Source organism: Canis lupus, chromosome 34, assembly GCF_003254725.2.
Source record: "Canis lupus dingo isolate Sandy chromosome 34, ASM325472v2, whole genome shotgun sequence".
Taxonomy (NCBI): domain Eukaryota; kingdom Metazoa; phylum Chordata; class Mammalia; order Carnivora; family Canidae; genus Canis; species Canis lupus.
This window is the reverse complement of record NC_064276.1, coordinates 12,833,518-12,851,588: the sequence shown is the minus strand read 5'-3', so window position 1 is coordinate 12,851,588 and position 18,071 is coordinate 12,833,518. Positions and strand designations below refer to the sequence as shown.

Here is an 18,071-nt window from a genome sequence, read left to right as displayed (position 1 = left end):
TATATATCCTGAGTAGCCGTGTTGCCTGAAACTGGATTTGCCTCTTGGTGAGTGTTGAGCCAAAAGACAACGACCAAGCCAAAGAAAAGGAAAATGGAAAGGTTTTACTTCCAGCAAGTAAAGGAGAATACTGTTTTTTTGTTTTTTCCTTCCCCAGAGCATTGGCTCCCAGAAGGATAAAATTGGGAACTTTCTAAGCTAAGGGTACATGTTGACGAAAGGGCTTGGGCAGTGTGGAATGCAGCATGGAGTTGAGGCAAAAGTCCTCTTGAGGTGATGGAGTCCAGGTCAAAGTCACAAGGAGCGAGGATTGGCAAAAGCAGAGGTCAGCATCATCAGTTCTCTGGCTCTAGTTGGACTGGTATCTGAGCGCTCAAAGGGATTTAGATCCTGCAAAGATAACTCAAGAGTGTGGGTCTGGTCAGTCAGCTGGCCTGATAGTGGCTGTTTGTTCTCACATTCTTTCACAAGATGTCTGGGGACCTAAAACAACTTTTTAAGAAAGCTATGTCTGTTGGTCTTTTGGGGGGACCCCTTATTCTTTCTGCTTACAGCTGCAGATCAGCTCCACTTTAGAGAGTCAGTTGTTACGTGGGTGGTTCATAGGGTGGAAAGGCAGTAGTGGGTAGGTAAATGGTGGTTTTGAACACCCTGAAACTAATAAGGTCTGTTAGGGCCCCTTGATACTCCTTTTTAGTACATTAGCAACTCAGAGGTTTATACCAGTTTTACTTAGGATTTTTTTGGAACTCAGAAAAGGAAGCATCAGAACCAGAGTTCTTAGGATGTGGGAACAGTGATGTCTTCAGTACAGTCCAGCAAGGGTAATTAAGGTTGTGAATATAAAGGACCTGAATTGAATCTGGGGCACCCGGGTAGGTCAGTGGTTGAGTGTCTGCCTTTGGCTCAGGTCGTGATCCCGGGGTCTTGGGATTGAGTCCTGCATCAGGCTCTCTGCGGTGAACCTGCTTCTCCCTCTGTCTGTGTCTCTGCCTCTCTCTGTGTGTCTCATGAATAAATAAAATCTTTACAAAAAATTAAAATAGGGACACCTTGGTGGCTCAGTGGTTGAGTGTCTGTCTGTGGCTCAGGGTGTGATCCTGGGTCTGGGGATTGAGTCCCGCATCAGGCTCTCTGTGAGGAGCCTGCTTCTCCCTTTGCCTATGTCTCTGCGTCTCTCTCTGTGTGTCTCTTATGAATAAATAAATCTAAAAAAAAAAAAAAAAGAATAAATAAAAATACAGAACCTAAATGCTACTATCTTCAGTTAGGTGGAGTGTTATTCCAGATTGGCTGTAATCTAACCAGCCTGGTACTCTCTGAGGAACATAATTTGTTAAATAGAACTTCATCAAGAAATGGTTAAGCCTTTTAAAGAAAATTATCAAAAATTGCTGAAAATTCAGATAAGTGGAGAGCTGTATTATAACAGTAAGTTGGACATGGAATGTTGTTTTTTTTGGGACATGGAATATTAGAATGATGTCAGTTCTTATTTTATAGCTTAATGCCATTGCAAGCAACCCCAATAGATTGATGTGTTAATTTGACAAAATAAATTCAAAGTTAACTGAAAGAATAAAAAGATACTTGTACTGCAGTTGAAGTGAATGAAGGGTAGACACCAGAAACAAATTTTTCAGGGAATCAAAGTGTTTCATGGGGATTCTTAGTTGTGGTAAGCATTCGGGTCTCTAATTTTGACCTGAGGAAATACAAACCGAGTCTTCTGCTTAGAGAAAGAGAAAGTTATTTTGTAGAAGAAAAATAAATAGGAAGAGAAAAATGGGACAGGTAGAGAAAGAATACTACCAGTTTTCAGCCTCTAGTTTCTTCCTGAAGTAGTAATATTCCTGCCTTTTGGTTCTGTGATTCATCCTAAATCCTCAGGGAAAAAATTTCCTTTATTTATTAAGCTATTTCAGATTATTTACTGAAGTGTCTTCAGTGCTAGGGATGTAACAAAAGTAAATTGAACAGAGCCCCTCCCTCAAGGAGCTTACATTCTTCCAGGAGGAAACTGACAACAAATAAACAAAAATATGCCAGATGGTGTTGAAATGTCTAGTGGCCTTACAGGATAAGGCCGATGCCTGTGTGCTATCAGCAAAGGTCCTGCTGAGGATGTAACATTTGAGCAAAAGTCAGCAAGCAATGAAAATATCAGGAGTAAAAGCATTTCAGGCTGAGGAAAGAGCAAGTATAAAGACACTGGGGCTAGATCCTACTTAGTGTGTTCAAAGGACTTCAAGAAATGGCTGGAGCAGAGTGAGGGACAGTGTGATTGATAAGGTCAGAGAAGGGTGTGTGTAAGAGATTGGGTAGGCTCTATAGGTCAAGATAAAGGGTTATGTTTTCCTCTGAGTGGAAAACCTTGTAGGATTTAAAGCAGAAGAAAGACTGGGGTTTTAAAAGGATGACTCCATTGCTAAATTTAGGATAGATGGGGCTGTGGTTCAGGGCATTAGAAAGGAGACAGGTGAGAGAAGGTGGTGGCTTAGACCAAGGTAGGCAAAGTGGCAAAGTGATCAGAATTGATCAGATCCTAGGTATTTTTTCTGAAGGAAGAACTGGCATGTTTTGCTGATGGGAGTACATGTAGGGTGTAAAAGAAACAAGGATGACTCCCAGGTATCCTGGCTTAAAGGGTTGACAGGACTGAATTTCCATATACCCAGACAAGAATGGGGGCGGGGGTTCACCTTTGAAGTATGAACTCTCAGGTGCCTATTAGACATCTAAGTGGAGATAAATAGGTATTATGGGTGCTCTCTAAAGTATGGTAAAGTATTTCTCACTGTGGACTGTGTTCTAGTACTAACAGTCTATAATTGAGTCTTGAATACTACAGCTCAAGATTTCTCTTCCATCCTCCAGTTATGTTCTCTATTAGACTCTTTGGTGAGTAATCTAGATCTACAACTTGGAATTGCTAGCTCACTTGAGTTTCAGAAGGATCAAAAAGTTCTGTCAGTAGTTTAAAACATAGATTAATACATAAATGGAGAACTGAAACCAGCTTGTTTTGTTTTTATTTTTGTTTTGACAGTTGCTTTCACTTGCTAATTTCGAAGGCAAACAAGTTAAAAGATGAGTGAACTGGAGCAGTTGAGGCAGGAAGCCGAACAGCTGCGGAATCAGATCCAGGTAAGAGCAAAGTTTCTCGTTTTTAAATTTAACACTTTTTTTTTTTTTTTTTTTTTAGTACCACCAATGAATAAAATGTGTTCATTTTTGGACCAGTTTACGTATATTAAATTTATAAGTCTTGAAATGGTCAGTTTGTTTTTATCGTACCTCTAGGGTCCTCTCTAAAAATCATTCCTAAGAAATCTGTGTGTGTGCTTATAGGCTCTGTGTCCCTAAGAAGTTAATATTCTAGATGTAATTCCTGCTGAAAGACAAACATAATTCTCTTAGTCACACACCTGGAATTGTAGTTTGATGTTTGGTGCAATGTAATGAGGCAGATATTATCACATTGTAAAACACTAGAAAAAAATATGAATCTCTAAAATATTAGATTGCAGAAAAGCATTAAAAGTTATTAATGGCATAATAAAGACATGTCTGTCATCTTTTACTCTTGGAAATCAACTCAAAACAGCAAAGATCTTAAGAAGTAAATACAAGTTCCATCTGGCAACAAAATTAAAAGACATTTAGAACTTCACACCCAGAATCAGAGTGATGCATCAGGGTATGGAAAGGCTCAGAGGGAGGGTTTCTGCAAAGTGGGTAGCATTCCCTCCGCAAAAATACCGGTAATCCTCTGAAACGGTGGAAACAGAAGTTTCCCTGGATGGAGGAATATCAAGGAAGGTAGAGATGAAAGATGGCACGTCTGTAAACCTTTATGCTTAGGGAGCCTCTTTGGTGCACAGGGTAGAGGAAAGAGACTGAGCTGTAGCCTGGCTCTGGCTGCTTACTGCAGGGACAGCAAGGGCTGAACTAGTAAGAGATACAATTGGAGAACTTCAGCAGAAAGCCAGGAGGAGCCCTAGTAGCTTGCAGCACTGCCTGCCCCTCCCCTCCCCCTCCCCCTCCTGCAGTAGCTGTTTCGGAACCCCTCTGATGCGGTAAGTGAAGAAGAAGAAGAAAGGATGAGGCACAGGATCTATACGAGGGCATTACTACAGGCAGAGAGGAGAGGAGCGAGAACAGGGACGGCTGAAGAACACCAAGGAACTGTTGATTCTGATTGGATTGAAACCCTAACCAAATCTCACTACCAGGAATTCAAGGAAGTGAATGATGTAGATGTGCATAGGAGCTCTGGGTTGGATAGTTTAGGTGTCTGAACCAAGCTGTCAGAATGAAGGAGGGATATGTTTTGCCTGGGATGAAGAAGGCTTCCTAAAACAATCTCCGAAGTAGATGCTTCACCAACACCAGGTTGGATTCTCTGTGATCTCCATGTTGTGTCACTTGCTCCAGAAGCTAAACAGGACAGGCTGATTGGCCAAGCACATGGCCACGTGGTGGTGTCATTGAAAAAGAATTGGTCTTAAAAAAAAGAAAAGAAAAGAAAAGAAAAGAATTGGTCTTTGTAACTATGAGCTTGGCTTTTTTTTTTTTTTAAATTCTACAGAAATGAGATCATACAGTATTTGTTTTTGACTTCTTTTAATGCCCACAAGGTCCATCCATGTTGTCTTTTATAGCAAGATCTTGGGTTTTTTTTTTTAATGGCTGAATAATAATCCTGTGCATGTGTACATACCACATTGTCTTCATTCATCTATTGGTGGACACTTAGGTTGCTTCCATAGCTTAGCCATTTAAATAGTGCTGCAATGACAGTAAGTGTGCATATATCTTTTTGAGTGAGTATTTTTGTTTTCTTCTAATAAATATTGAGAAATGGAATTGCTGGATGACATAGTAATTTCATAATTTTTTGAGGAACCTCCGTATTGATTTCTGCAGTGGCTGCACCAGTTTACATTCCTACCAGCAGTGTAGGAGGGCTCCTTTTTCTCCACATCCTCGCTAACACTTGTAATTTCTTGTCTTCTTGGTTATAGCCATTCTACCAGGTGTGAGGTGATATCTCATTGGGGTTGTTTTATTTTATTATTTTTTTAAAGACTTTATTTGAGAGAGCGAGAGCGCGCACACATGCACACAAAAGAATACAAGCAGAAGAAAGAGAGGGAGAAGTAGGTTCTCCACTGAGCAGGGAGCCTGGTTTGGGGCTCAATCCCAGGACTCCGGGATCATGACCAGAGCTGAAGGCAGATGCTGAACCAACTCAGCCACCCAGGCTTCCCTCTCATCGGGGTTTTGATTTGCTTCCCTGATACTGAGTGATGTTGAGTGTCTTTTCATGTGTCTGTTGGCCCTCCGTATGTCTTCTCTGGAAAAATGTCTGTTCACATCCTTTGACTGAAATTTTTTGATCAGATTGTTTTTCAGGTGTTGTTGAGTTATTTAAATTTTTTATATATTTTGAACATTAACCCCTTAAGGGATAAATCTTTTGCAAATATCTTCTCTTTGTTAGTAGGTTGTGTTCCTGTTTCTTTTTTTTTTTTTTTTAAACAGACTTTTTTTTTTTTTAAATTATTTATTTATTTATGATAGTCACAGAGAGAAAGAGAGAGAGAGGCAGAGACACAGGCAGAGGGAGAAGCAGGCTCCATGCACCGGGAGCCCGACGTGGGACTCGATCCCGGGTCTCCAGGATCGCGCCCTGGGCCAAAGGCAGGCGCTAAACCGCTGCGCCACCCAGGGATCCCTGTGTTCCTGTTTCGTTGGTTTCTTTGCAAAAGCTTTTTATTTTGGTGTAGTCTCAGTAGTTTATTTTGCTTTTGTTTCCCTCGCCTGAGGACACCTATCCATAAATATGTTGCTAAGGCTGACATCCAAGAGGTTATTGCCTATGTTTTTTGTCGGAGTTTTATGGTTTAAGGTCTTCACATTTAGGTCTTTACTCTGTTTTGAGTTTTTGTGTGGTATAAGAAAATGGTCCAGTGTCATTCTTTAGAATGTTAGATGTCCAGTTTTCCCAATACCATTTATTGAAGGACTGTCTTTTTTCCCCCACCATTGCATCTTTTGATTAATTGGTCAGGTTTATACATGAATTTATTTCTGGGCTCTATACTGTTCCATTGATCTATGTGTCTGTCTTTGTGTCAGTTCCATACTGTTTTGATTATTATGGCTTTGCAGTATATCTTGAAATCTGGAATTTTGATACCTCCAGCTGTGTTCTTCTTTCTCAGATTGATTTGGCTATTCAGCGTCTTTTTTGGTTCCATGCAAGTTTTAGGATTATTCTGATTCTGTGTCAAATACTTGGTGTTTTGATAGAGATTGCATTGAATCTGTAGATTGCTTTGGGTAAGGGGGTACATTTTAATAGTATTCTTTCAATCCATGGGCATGGCATATTTTCTGTTTTTTAAAATTGTTTTGCTTTTGAGTTGTCTGAGTTCTTTATTTTGGATATTCTCCCTATCAGATACAGTTTACAAATATTCTCTCCCATTAAATAGTTGCTTTTTCATCTTCTTGATGGTTTATTTCCTTTGCTGTGCAGAAGCTTTTTAGTTGGTTATTCTTGCTTATTCTTTCATTGTCTTTTGGTGTCAAATCCAGAAAATAATCACCAAGACAGATGTCGGGATTTACCACTTATGTTTTCTTCTAGGAGTATTATGGTTTCAGGTGTTAGATTCAAGGCATTAATCCATCTTGCGTTTATTTTTGTGTATGGTGTAAGATAGTGGCCCAGTTTCATTCTTTTGCTTGTGGCTCTCCAGTTTTCCCAACACCATTTGTTGAAGAGACTGTTTTTCCCTTATTGTCATAAATTAATTGACCATATATGCATAGGAACATTCTGGCTTCTCTGTTCCATTGATCCATATGTCCCATTTTTATGCTAATACCATACTGGTTGATTACTATGACTTTGTAATGTAGTTTGAAATCAGAGAACATGATGCCTCCCGTTTTGTTCTTTAGTCTCAACTTCTTTGGCTATGCAGGATCTTTGGTGGTTTCATACAGATTTTAGGATTACTTGTATTTTTGTGAAAAATGCCATTTGTTGTTTTTTTTTAATGTATTCATGAGAGAGAGAGAGAGAGAGAGAGAGAGAGAGAGACAGGCAGAGGGAGAAGCAGGCTCCCTAGAGGGAGCCAGACGTGGGACTCAATCCCAGGTCTCCAGGATCCCACCCTGGGCTGACGGCAGTGCTAAACCGCTGAGTCACCCGGGTTGCCCATGCCATTTGAATTTTGATAGAGCTTGCATCTGTATGTAAGGTGCCATGTACTTCTCAGTTTAATCATGTCATGCTATATTTAAAGACCCTCTCTTTCCCCCTCACTTCTTGAATTTGCTCTTTTTTTTTTTAAGATCTTATTTATTTATTCATGAGAGACAGAGAGAGAGAGAGAGAGAGGAACAGGCACAGGCAGAGGGAGAAGCAGGCTCCATGCAGGGAGCCTGACATGGGACTCGATCCCAGGTCTCCAGGATCCCACCCTGGGCTGAAGGCTGTGCTAAACCGCTGAGCCACCAGGGCTGTCCCCTAGAATTTAACCTAACTGTATATGTCACTGGTATAAACACATGACATAATAGAAATGTATGCAATATGATTTATTTTTTTAAAGGTAGAGACAGAGAGGCAGAGGCACAAGCAGACGGAGAAGCAGGCTCCCTGCAGAGAGCCGGATCTGGGACTTGATCCCAGGACCTGGGACCCCGGGACCACGCCCTCAGTGAAAGTCAGATGCTCAATTGATGAGCTACCCAGTCATCCCAATATGATTTATTTTAAATTAAAAAAACAGCAATAGAGAAAACCGTATTTATCTTTTGTAATTGTTTCTTGGAGTGAAAAATATGTCACTTTTCTCTTGCACAAAGATGTCTTGTATTATGGTGGACAATGTGGAGTTGAACCTTTAATTGGAAATAATTTTTTATTCAGTTTTATAATGGATGAGTGTTCATAAGGGTAAATTCTTCTGAATGTGAGTAGAATCTTTGCATGACTTGCAAGTAACTGCTATTAGTAGAATGCTTATATTCCAGTGTTTTAAATTTTTACCTATTTGCAATAGTAATTTTCACTTACAGTTTAATTACACTGTTAATATTACAAGCCCTCTATGAGGGCTGGGATTTCTGGTTTGTCTGCTGTTAAACTGTGGTGCCCAGATTAGTACCTGACACAGTGTTCAACAGATTTTTTTTTAATTGAGTGATTGAATTAAATAAGATGACCTAAACAATGATAGTTCATATTCATAAAGTTTAAAACCAGAAAACCCTGTTTTTAGAATTTAGTCTTTAACTCTACCATTTTTGGAACTTGGCTCAGGCTATCACTATCCTTTCTGGAAATTCTTTTCATTGTAGGAAAGGTGGACTTAAATTATTCCTTGCCAAATGAGGTTTCTCAACCCACAATTTGACTGAGAATTAAAGAATCAAATCATATGTTTGTGTAACTACTTATGAACATCCTTACATAGAAATATTCTAAGTGTTATAAATAGGTGGAAAGCGCAGCTAAAAAGGTTGTGTGTTCCATCTAGTCTCTGCTACGAGCAGAGGCAGGCATTTTTCCCTTGGCTGACTGGGACAAGTTGTCCATTTGGGGCATTTATTCAACAAATACTGTGTGCTTCCTCTTTGCACAGGAGTATGTTAAAAACAGTAGGGAATAAGTTGAAGAGGATACTACCCTGACCTTTTTTTGTTTTGTTTTGTTTTATTGTTTTGTTTTTTAAAGATTTCATTTATTTACTCATGAGAGACACAGAGGCAGAGACACAGGCAGAGGGAGAAGCAGGGTCCCTATAGGGATCCTGATGCGGGACTCGATCCCAGGACACTGGGATCACAACCTGAGCTGAAGGCAGATGCTGAACCACTGAGCCACCCAGGAATCCCAGTGCTATGTATTTTTAAAAGTTTTCTGAAATGACCTGAGTATGCTATAAATATCCTTCCTATCATCTCAACTTCTGTATACCAGAACAAACCAAAAGGGAACTCTGAACATTTTTGCTGAAGCTTAGTAACAAATATAACTCTGAATACCATGGTCTTATTAAATCAACCTAGTTCATTTTTACTCATGAGGATGCAATTAAAAATTTTTTAATCATAAACCAGAAATATATTTACACAATGGAATAGAATTGAGAGTCCCTAAATGAACCCATATATCTAGGGCCGATTGATTTTTCATCAAGGATAACAAGACCATTTAAGAGGGAAAGAAAGATTTTTTTCAACAGATGCTGCTAGGACAACTGGATATCCACATGCAAAAGAATGAATTTGTACTCCCAGCTCATACCATTTATAAAAATTAACTGAAAGTGGTACCTAAATATAAATGCTAAAAGTGTAAAAATTTTAGAACTAAACATAAGCTGTTAATCTTTGTGACCTTGGATTAGGTGGCAGTTCAATATGACACTGAAAGCCCAAACAACAGAATAGATAAATCAGACTACATTAAAATTAAAAACTTGTGTAAGGACACTGGTCAAGAAAATGAAGAGACAGTCTACAAAATGGGAGAAAATATTTGCAAGTCATACAACTGGTAAGGATCTAGTGGCCAGAATATATAAAGAGCCCCCACAATTCAACAATAATGCAATTTAAAATGGGCAAAGGATTTGAATAGACCTATCTCCAAAGAAGAGGTACAGATGGCCAATAAGCACATGTACAGATACTCCACATGAAAAAGATGCTCACCATCGCTAATCGTTAGGGAAATGCAAATGAAAACTATAATGAGATACTACTTCATAACCATTAAAGTGGCTATAGTAATAATTTTAAAAAGGACAACAGTATGAGTGAGGATGCAAAGAAGTTGGAAAGTTCATAATACATTGCTGATGGGAATGTAAAATGGTACAGCTGCTATGAAGAAAACAATTTGACACTTAATTAAAAAAAATTAATCAGAGTTACCACATCACCCACCACTCCTAGGTATATACCCAGGAGAATTGAAGAAATGTATACACAACTTACACATGAGGTTCACAGCCTCATTATTCACAGAAAAACAAAAATTGGAAACAACTTAATGTCCATCAGTTAATAGGTAAACAGTCTGATCTATCCATATAGTGGAATATTACTCAGCCATAAAAAGAAATAAGAGTACTGACACATGCTATAACATGGATGGTCCCTGAAAACCTACATTAAGTGAAAGAAGCCAGAGACAAAAGGTTGTATTATAAGATTCTATTTATATGAAATGTCCAGAATGGGTAAACCCATAGAGATAGAAAATAACCTAGTGATTACCAAGGAATGAGGAAGTTGGGAGGCATGGGGATTATTTTTTGTTTGTTTCTTTGTTTCTTCTTCTTCTTTTTTTTCTTAATGATAAATGTTCTGAAATTGGTGGTGGTAGTTGTACAGTGTTGTAAATGTACTAACCACTAAAATTTTAAATAGATTGTGTGGCCCAGTGAAAGATATATTTGTAAGTCCACATTTTCAACAAAAATAGTATTTTAGGTCCTATCCAGAGATTTCCATGTTTAAATGTATTATAATCATCTTTCTTTACTTCAGGATGCTAGGAAAGCGTGTAACGATGCAACCCTTATTCAGGTAAAGTGGTTTTTTTTTTTTTTTTTTAATCCATTTTAGTAAGTCACATGAAAGAGCTTGACACGGATGCAAATGACATTCAGATGGTTTTTATTAGTATTTAATTGAAAGTGAGATCTGTATTTAAAAACACTTTGCCAGATGCTGTACATGTGCTTTTTAAAGCATACTTGTTAAAATAGAAGCCTGTGGAAAAGCAAATACTGTAAAAATATGTAGATTCATATGTATTTTTAAGTAACTTCTGATTCTTTTTGATATGTGCCAATTATGCTTTTTTTCCTTAAACTCTTAGATTGCATTAGTTTAATATTGATAATTTTTATTAAGGAAAATTTTATGCGCTGAATGAAAGCTTTTACTCTTTGATCATCTACTTTTTGATTTTTACTTGTAGCTTTTTGAAAACTAAAGTTGGGAGGTATGTCTCTTAAAAGTTAATCTGTAATAGATATTCTCAATGGAAAGTGCAAATAGGATCATTTTAAATCATACCTTTCCTTCAACTTACTGATCCTATAATGGCTCTGGAATTATTTAAACTACCTTCAGTTGCTGTAAATTTGTCTTCTGTTTTATGCCTGTTGTTTCTACTTTATTGTCTGAGCTATGTCTAAGGTAAAGAATAACATTCTTGGTGCTTTCTGAAGATCACATCAAATATGGATTCCGTGGGCCGAATACAAATGAGAACGAGACGGACGCTGAGGGGTCATCTAGCTAAGATCTACGCTATGCATTGGGGATACGATTCAAGGTTTGTACCTGCCTATTTAAAGAATTTATTTCAGAGGCCCCTGGGTGGCTCAGTCAGTTAAGCATCTGACTTTGATCTCAGGGTTGTGAGTTCAAGCAGGTGTGGAGTCTACTTAAAAAAAAAAAAAAGAAATTCAGGTTCTGCCACATACCTTACTGTTAACTTTTCCTTTCATAAAAAGTTGGGGACAACTGCTACCTGAATCCCTGCTAATGTCATTTACCTGCAGGGAAGGGATCTGCGCAGCTTGGTGACAGGGACAGGAAGGTGACTTTTCCCCCCAGGTAGCTTTTTTTGTATCTTTCGAATTTCATACGATAGTGAAAATGTCCAAAGCGAAACAAAGTTCAGTAACTAATAGTTGTTTAGTTAGGAGTTCCCATTTAGCCAGCAAACCAAGCTTTCTGCTGTTCAAGCCCAGTCCGGTTTACTCAGCCATTATGCCCATTTCTCACACACTTGATGCAACTGGAAAATTCACAGTTCCTGATACACTCACTGTGTTTTTCCTCCCCTTGTCAATGAACATACCTTCCTCACAGAATAGACTTCTCTTTACCTTTAGCTTACAAAATTCCATTTTTCAATATGCATTCTTTTTGGGAAGACTGATTCACTCAACAAACAGGTATCTTTCCCCTATTACTTTCCTGTGACATTGATTTTATACCCCCCCTCCTGACAGTTTTCACTTATCTAACATCTTGTAAACGTGTGAATACCTTCTCTCTGCCTGATGGTAGAGGCCTCAGAGGCAGGAGGCGTGTCCTGCGTCATACCCATCACACGGCCTTGCATTCACAGGCTCTCGATTTAGATGGAGTGAAATATGATTGTTGGACAAGTCAATAAATAATAATCTATCAGAATCTTGAATAAGAATGTTGTCACCATAAAAAAGTTGAATCCTTTAAAAAGTTGAATCATAACCAGAAGCATTTTTAGTAAAATGTTGGAATTTTGCTAAACTCTGTGTCCTATTGGAAACTTTGGCATGCAGAATAAATTTTATTAAATTGGGAGGATATTTTCTGGTGTTAAGTTTTTAATTAGGAAAATTATATTTTTGGAACTGTTCTACATTAATGCAGTGCATGACTAATTGAAGCTACTTTTTTCCTCTGTCAAATTATTTTTGTGTTTGTTCTTCTAGGCTACTAGTCAGTGCTTCCCAAGATGGAAAATTAATTATTTGGGATAGCTATACAACAAATAAGGTAGGATTTCTTAATTTTTCTCCTTAACCTTTTATTTGGTCTAGGGTCCAACAGTTCTTTCCTTTATTCTATTATTTCAAACTTTAATTTCCTTCACAGATAAACTGATTCCATTTATTTTAATCTAGATTGTCTCTTAGGGCTTAGTGTTTGCTTTTAATATTAACCCCTTTTATGTTCTCAAGAACAGATGTAGGACTATTATTCAGTGTGTTTTAGTTGTCTTATATATTGTATTCTAATATTAGAAAAGTGCACCAGTTTTACATACTCATGATTTATTATTTTTTAAAGTTTTATTTAATTTCTACACTCAATGTGGGGCTCCAACTCATGATCTTGAGATCATGAGTCACATGCTCTTCTGACTGAGTCAGCAAGGCGCCCCTATAAATGACTTTTCTTAAATTTCCCATGTGCTAATGTGGCAGCAACCCTGAGATTTTTATTTCTGTTGTAACTAAGCCTGAAAGCTTCTCTAAGGCTTTTCTCTGGTCCACTCTAGGCATTGATTTGGGTTTCTGGATTGCTTAGGAGATGCAGTAGATTGGAGGCAAATTCCAGCTTTTTCCCCATCTCTTGGAGAAACCCATTGGGTTCTCCTAATGTGTCTACTGCAAAGAATCCTTGATGTAAAGGTGTTGAGTGGTAGCAGAAAAGCTTCAAGAAAACTTACACACATCAAATACCTTTTAGGTTCTGTGTGTACTTATATCACTTTTTATTAAAGATTTAAAAGTACTGTTTTGTGAATTAAACAATAACTTCAACCTGGTTGAGATTTATTTATAACAGTTTTTATATTAATTGGTTTTCAAACATATTTTCCTAGAACAAAAATAGTTTTAAAAATATTTTAGGTTTAGGGACACTTGAGTGGCTCAGCAGTTGATCCTCCACCTTTGGCTCAGGGTGTGATCCCAGTCCGGGGATCGAGTCCCACATCGGGCTCCCTGCATGGAGCCTGCTTCTCCCTCTGCCTATGTCTCTGCCTCTCTCTCTGTGTCTCTCATGAATAAATAAATAAAATCTTCAAAAATTATATTTTAGGTTTAAGTGAGAGCATAATAGTAACAACGTATATGTTGATTCTCTGGACCATTCAGCCTTGACTTTTCTACCTACTAGCAAATGATTGGTATTGATTGGTATTGAGTAAGGCACAGAGTGGTGTGGGCAGATCAGCACAAACTATGACCATTTTTAAAATTTGAGTGCAGAGTATATATCCTATTAGAGGGACACAGTGCCATCTCTTCATGGAAGAACCATTTTATTTTTTTATTTTTATGGAAGAACCATTTTAATTGGCTCTGACACTTGCCTTGTTTGGTATTAGAGGAAATTCCTCCTTTGAATGCTATTACCAAAACAAAGGATTTTATTAAATTCTTAAACATTTTGCACTTAATATTTTGAATGGATATATTAGCATTGAAACATCCTACATCCTTCTCCTAAAATAATTTCTGAAAAGGAAAACTTAAATCCAAATGAATTGGTGACACATGCTAACATGCCTATTATTTTTTCTGTGTAATTATAAGTATTTTATTTTTCATTGTTCACTTAAACCGTTACATTTTTAATTTAGCTTATTTTTAGTTAGATGCATTTAATTTTTAGTAATGCTTGCTTCATTGTAAATCGATTTGAAAAATGAAAAAAAAAGATTTGAAAAATGGACTGTTTTTTACAATATTAGTAATAGTTTTTGCATGTTATTTGTTGTACAGATGCATGCTATTCCTTTGAGGTCTTCCTGGGTAATGACCTGTGCCTATGCTCCCTCCGGTAATTACGTGGCATGTGGAGGGCTGGACAACATCTGCTCTATATATAACTTAAAAACCAGAGAGGGAAACGTGAGAGTGAGTCGGGAGTTACCAGGTCACACAGGTGAGCTCCACAAAATACTGTCCTTTCTAACTAAATATGAGGACTCCTGAGTGAGCCAACCAATGAGAGCAAGGGATGAACTGTGCTCAACTGTTAAAGCTTGAATATTAATCAAGTGAGTAGAAATGGCTATGAATCTGGGATGCACCAACTTTGTAGTTCTACAAATGATGACTGTAACTTTATTTTTATTTAAAAAATAGCACTGTTTTGTAAAAAAAAATGACAGATTGATTACAAAATATTCAAACAATAATAATAATTTTAAAAAGCAAATACAGAAGCACCTGGGTGGCTCAGTCAGTTAAGTGTCTGACTCTTGATTTCAGTTCAGGTCTCTATCTTGGGATCATGAGTTCAGGCCCCATGTTGGGCTCCATGCCCAGCATGAAGCCTACTTTAAAAAGAAAGCAAATAGAATTTTCTGTTTTCTCTGTAACCGTATAACAATATGGGATTTTGGCATCTGTACTTAGTAATTGAAAGTATGTATTAGGTTCATAGTAGGAAACACTTCATAAATGTGGTAGTGCATTGCTTGATTTGCCAGTATGCCACCATAGTGTGTACACAATAGTATAGTATTTGGTTGGCAGTGTTAGTAAGGAATTTATTGCCACTCATCAAGTTTCTAACTCTCTGAATTCTTGGTAGTACTATTTGATCATGCTTTTTTACAAAAATCTCTAATGTCCTTGTCCTGCCATTTCCGTATTTTGAGACACTGGTGAATTCTGAGCTTTCAGGGAACACCTTTTCTATGAAGCCTTCACCAAGGTGGTTGTAATTTCTCACAGTATTATTAAAGGATTCCCAGTGTACTGAGCCCAGTCTGCCATAGATGATAGAGATTTGTGTAATGGAATCTGTTTCAGGTCCTGCTACCTGTAGCAGGTAGAAGGGACTGTGTCTTAAGTTTGTCATTTTCAGGGTGTCCAACACGACACCGTTGACAGTAAATACCTGAGAGTTGATAAAATTTAGTTGCAGACAGCATAGAACTTGAAGTAATTAGAAGTAGAGCTAGACGTTATAGTAACAAAACTTTGTTGCCACGTATTGTGCTGTTAAAAATGCATATTACTATTTCACATGGTAATGGAGGTACTCAGTCAGTGATAACCTAAAATGTGTTGCTCTGTGCTGCAGGCTACTTGTCCTGCTGTCGTTTTTTAGATGACAGCCAAATTGTTACCAGTTCAGGAGACACAACTTGGTAAGTGTGGCCCACAGGAACACTGATTTGGGGATTGAGGGTGGTAGTAGGAACTAACATAAAAGACGATACAGTCATCATTTTAATATATGTTTAATTATAGTGCTTTATGGGACATCGAAACTGCCCAGCAGACCACCACATTCACTGGGCATTCTGGAGATGTGATGAGTCTCTCTCTGAGTCCTGACATGAGGACATTTGTTTCTGGTGCTTGTGATGCCTCTTCAAAATTATGGGATATTCGAGATGGAATGTGCAGACAGTCTTTCACTGGACACGTGTCAGATATTAATGCTGTCAGTGTAAGTAAATCGCATTTCTAAGGAAAATTTATTATGCATACAAACTGTTGAGATCTATAACCTGATTTTAACCCCAAAAACTCCAAACAGGTAACCGCAAATAGATTAAGCCAAGTAAGTACTCAGCGTATATGAGAATGAACTGGTTGTATGAAGTATAATTGTCCCATGTAGATCAAGTGCTAAACTGTACAGGAACAACTAGGATTTCCAAAAGTACTGTGAATGCAAGTGCTTATGTGTATCAGACACTCCTAATTTTGTGAGAAGTGTGTTTGAGGAAAAAATTGGTTACTCTTTATTCACATATTGAAAGCCATTTTTTATAATTTTGTTGAACATCTGAGAAAGTAAATACTGTTACCGCCTGCCCCCGCCTATTATCAGACCAGCCTGGTTAGAAGAATAGAGATTTAAAGCAGGTTAACCTTGTCTTTTCCATCTCTCATTTTATCACCTTTATCAGGTTGGTGGTATTCTCTTTTCCTAATTTGCTTACATTTTGTCAGGGATGAGTGGAGTTAAATGCTTTTTTCTCTTCATCTATTGAGATGATCATGTGATTTGTTTTTTTAGTCTGTTAAATGGTGAATTCACATTGATTTCTTTTTCCCCAAATATTACCCCAACCCTGTATTTCTGGGACAAACCACACTTGGTCATCTTGCATAATTGTTTGTAAATATTAGTTCATTTGATTTATAAAAGTTTTGCAACCGTGTTCATAAAAGTTGTTATATTTTTCCTTTCTTGAAATGATTTTTCTGGTTTGTTATTTAGACCAATGCTGGCCTTGTAGGCAAAGTTGGGGAGCATCCCTCCTCTTCTGTTTTCTGGGACAGTTTGTGTAGGATTGGTATTATTTCTTCCTTAAATGTTTGGTTGGACTTCTCTGTGAAAGCTCTTTAGCCAAGGAGTTTTCTTTGTGAGAAGAGATTTATCTACAGATTTAATGTCTTATTTAGATATAGGCCTGTTTAGATTATCCATTGAGTCCTAACCCCCCACTATGTCAGCATGTGACCTTATTTGAAAATAGGATCGTTGGAGATGTCATCAGCTGTGTCATACCCAGATTGGAGATCCGTCATATGACTAGTATCCTTAGAAAAGGGGGATATCTACAAACCAACAGGCAGAGGAGGTAAGCAGTGTGAAGAGTCACAGGGAGAAGACTGATATATACAGCTCTTAGACACCTTGACTTCAAGCTTCCAGCCTCCAGAATTGTGTGACCTTAAATCTCTGCTGTGTAAACCATCCAGTTTGTGGTGCTTTGTTAGATAGATGGCATTTACATTTGGTAGAGGTTTATCTGTTTATCTTCTCAACCATCTTTTGGTTGGGACAATTTGCTCTATTTTTCTGTTTTATTTAGTTGATTTTTTACTGCGATTATTTCTTTGCTGTGTAGTTTGGTTTCATTTTCTTTTTTTTCTTTTTTTTTTAATAGTTGTTCATCTTCTCATGATGAACAAATAACTTCAGTTGTTTTTTTTATTTTTTTTTAAAGATTTATTTATTTATTCATTCATGATAGACAGAGAGAGAGAGAGGCAGAGACACAGGCAGAGGGAGAAGCAGGCTCCATGCCAGGAGCCCGACGTGGAACTCGATCCTGGGACTCCAGGATCGCACCCTGTGCTAAAGGCAGGTGCCAAACCGCTGAGCCACCCAGGGATCCCCTCATTTTCTTTTTCTAGGTATGGAAGGCAGAAGTTGATCCCACTGATTTGAAAACAATTTTTTTCTTTTTTAATATTGAAGCTTAAAGTGATTCATTTCTAAACATTGCTTTTGGTGCATTCCACAGATTTGAATGCACTGTGTTTTCATTTTCATTTAGTTAAAAATTCTTTAAAAATATTTTTGATCTTGGGCAGCCTGGGTTGCTCAGCGGTTTGGCACCGCCTTCAGCCCAGGGTGTGATCCTGGAGACCCAGAATCGAGTCCCACGTTGGGCTCCCCGCGTGGAGCCTGCTTCTTCCTCTGCCTGTGTCTCTGCCTCTCTCTCTCTTTCTCTATTTCTCATGAATAAATAAAATCTTTTAAAAAAT

General features: G+C 37.9%; 1 protein-coding gene across 1 annotated transcript in view; it reads left to right on the top strand.

The window, feature by feature from the left end:
* Window positions 1-18,071, top strand: part of GNB4 (G protein subunit beta 4) — a 60,549-nt gene that overhangs the window by 24,851 nt on the left and 17,627 nt on the right. Inside the window, exons 2-8 of the mRNA XM_025451470.3 lie at window positions 3,050-3,147; window positions 10,582-10,620; window positions 11,271-11,377; window positions 12,531-12,594; window positions 14,331-14,493; window positions 15,643-15,709; window positions 15,813-16,014. Of these exons, the coding sequence (XP_025307255.1) occupies window positions 3,091-3,147; window positions 10,582-10,620; window positions 11,271-11,377; window positions 12,531-12,594; window positions 14,331-14,493; window positions 15,643-15,709; window positions 15,813-16,014 (699 nt within the window). The 5' untranslated portion in view covers window positions 3,050-3,090. The remainder of the gene's footprint in view (window positions 1-3,049; window positions 3,148-10,581; window positions 10,621-11,270; window positions 11,378-12,530; window positions 12,595-14,330; window positions 14,494-15,642; window positions 15,710-15,812; window positions 16,015-18,071) is intronic.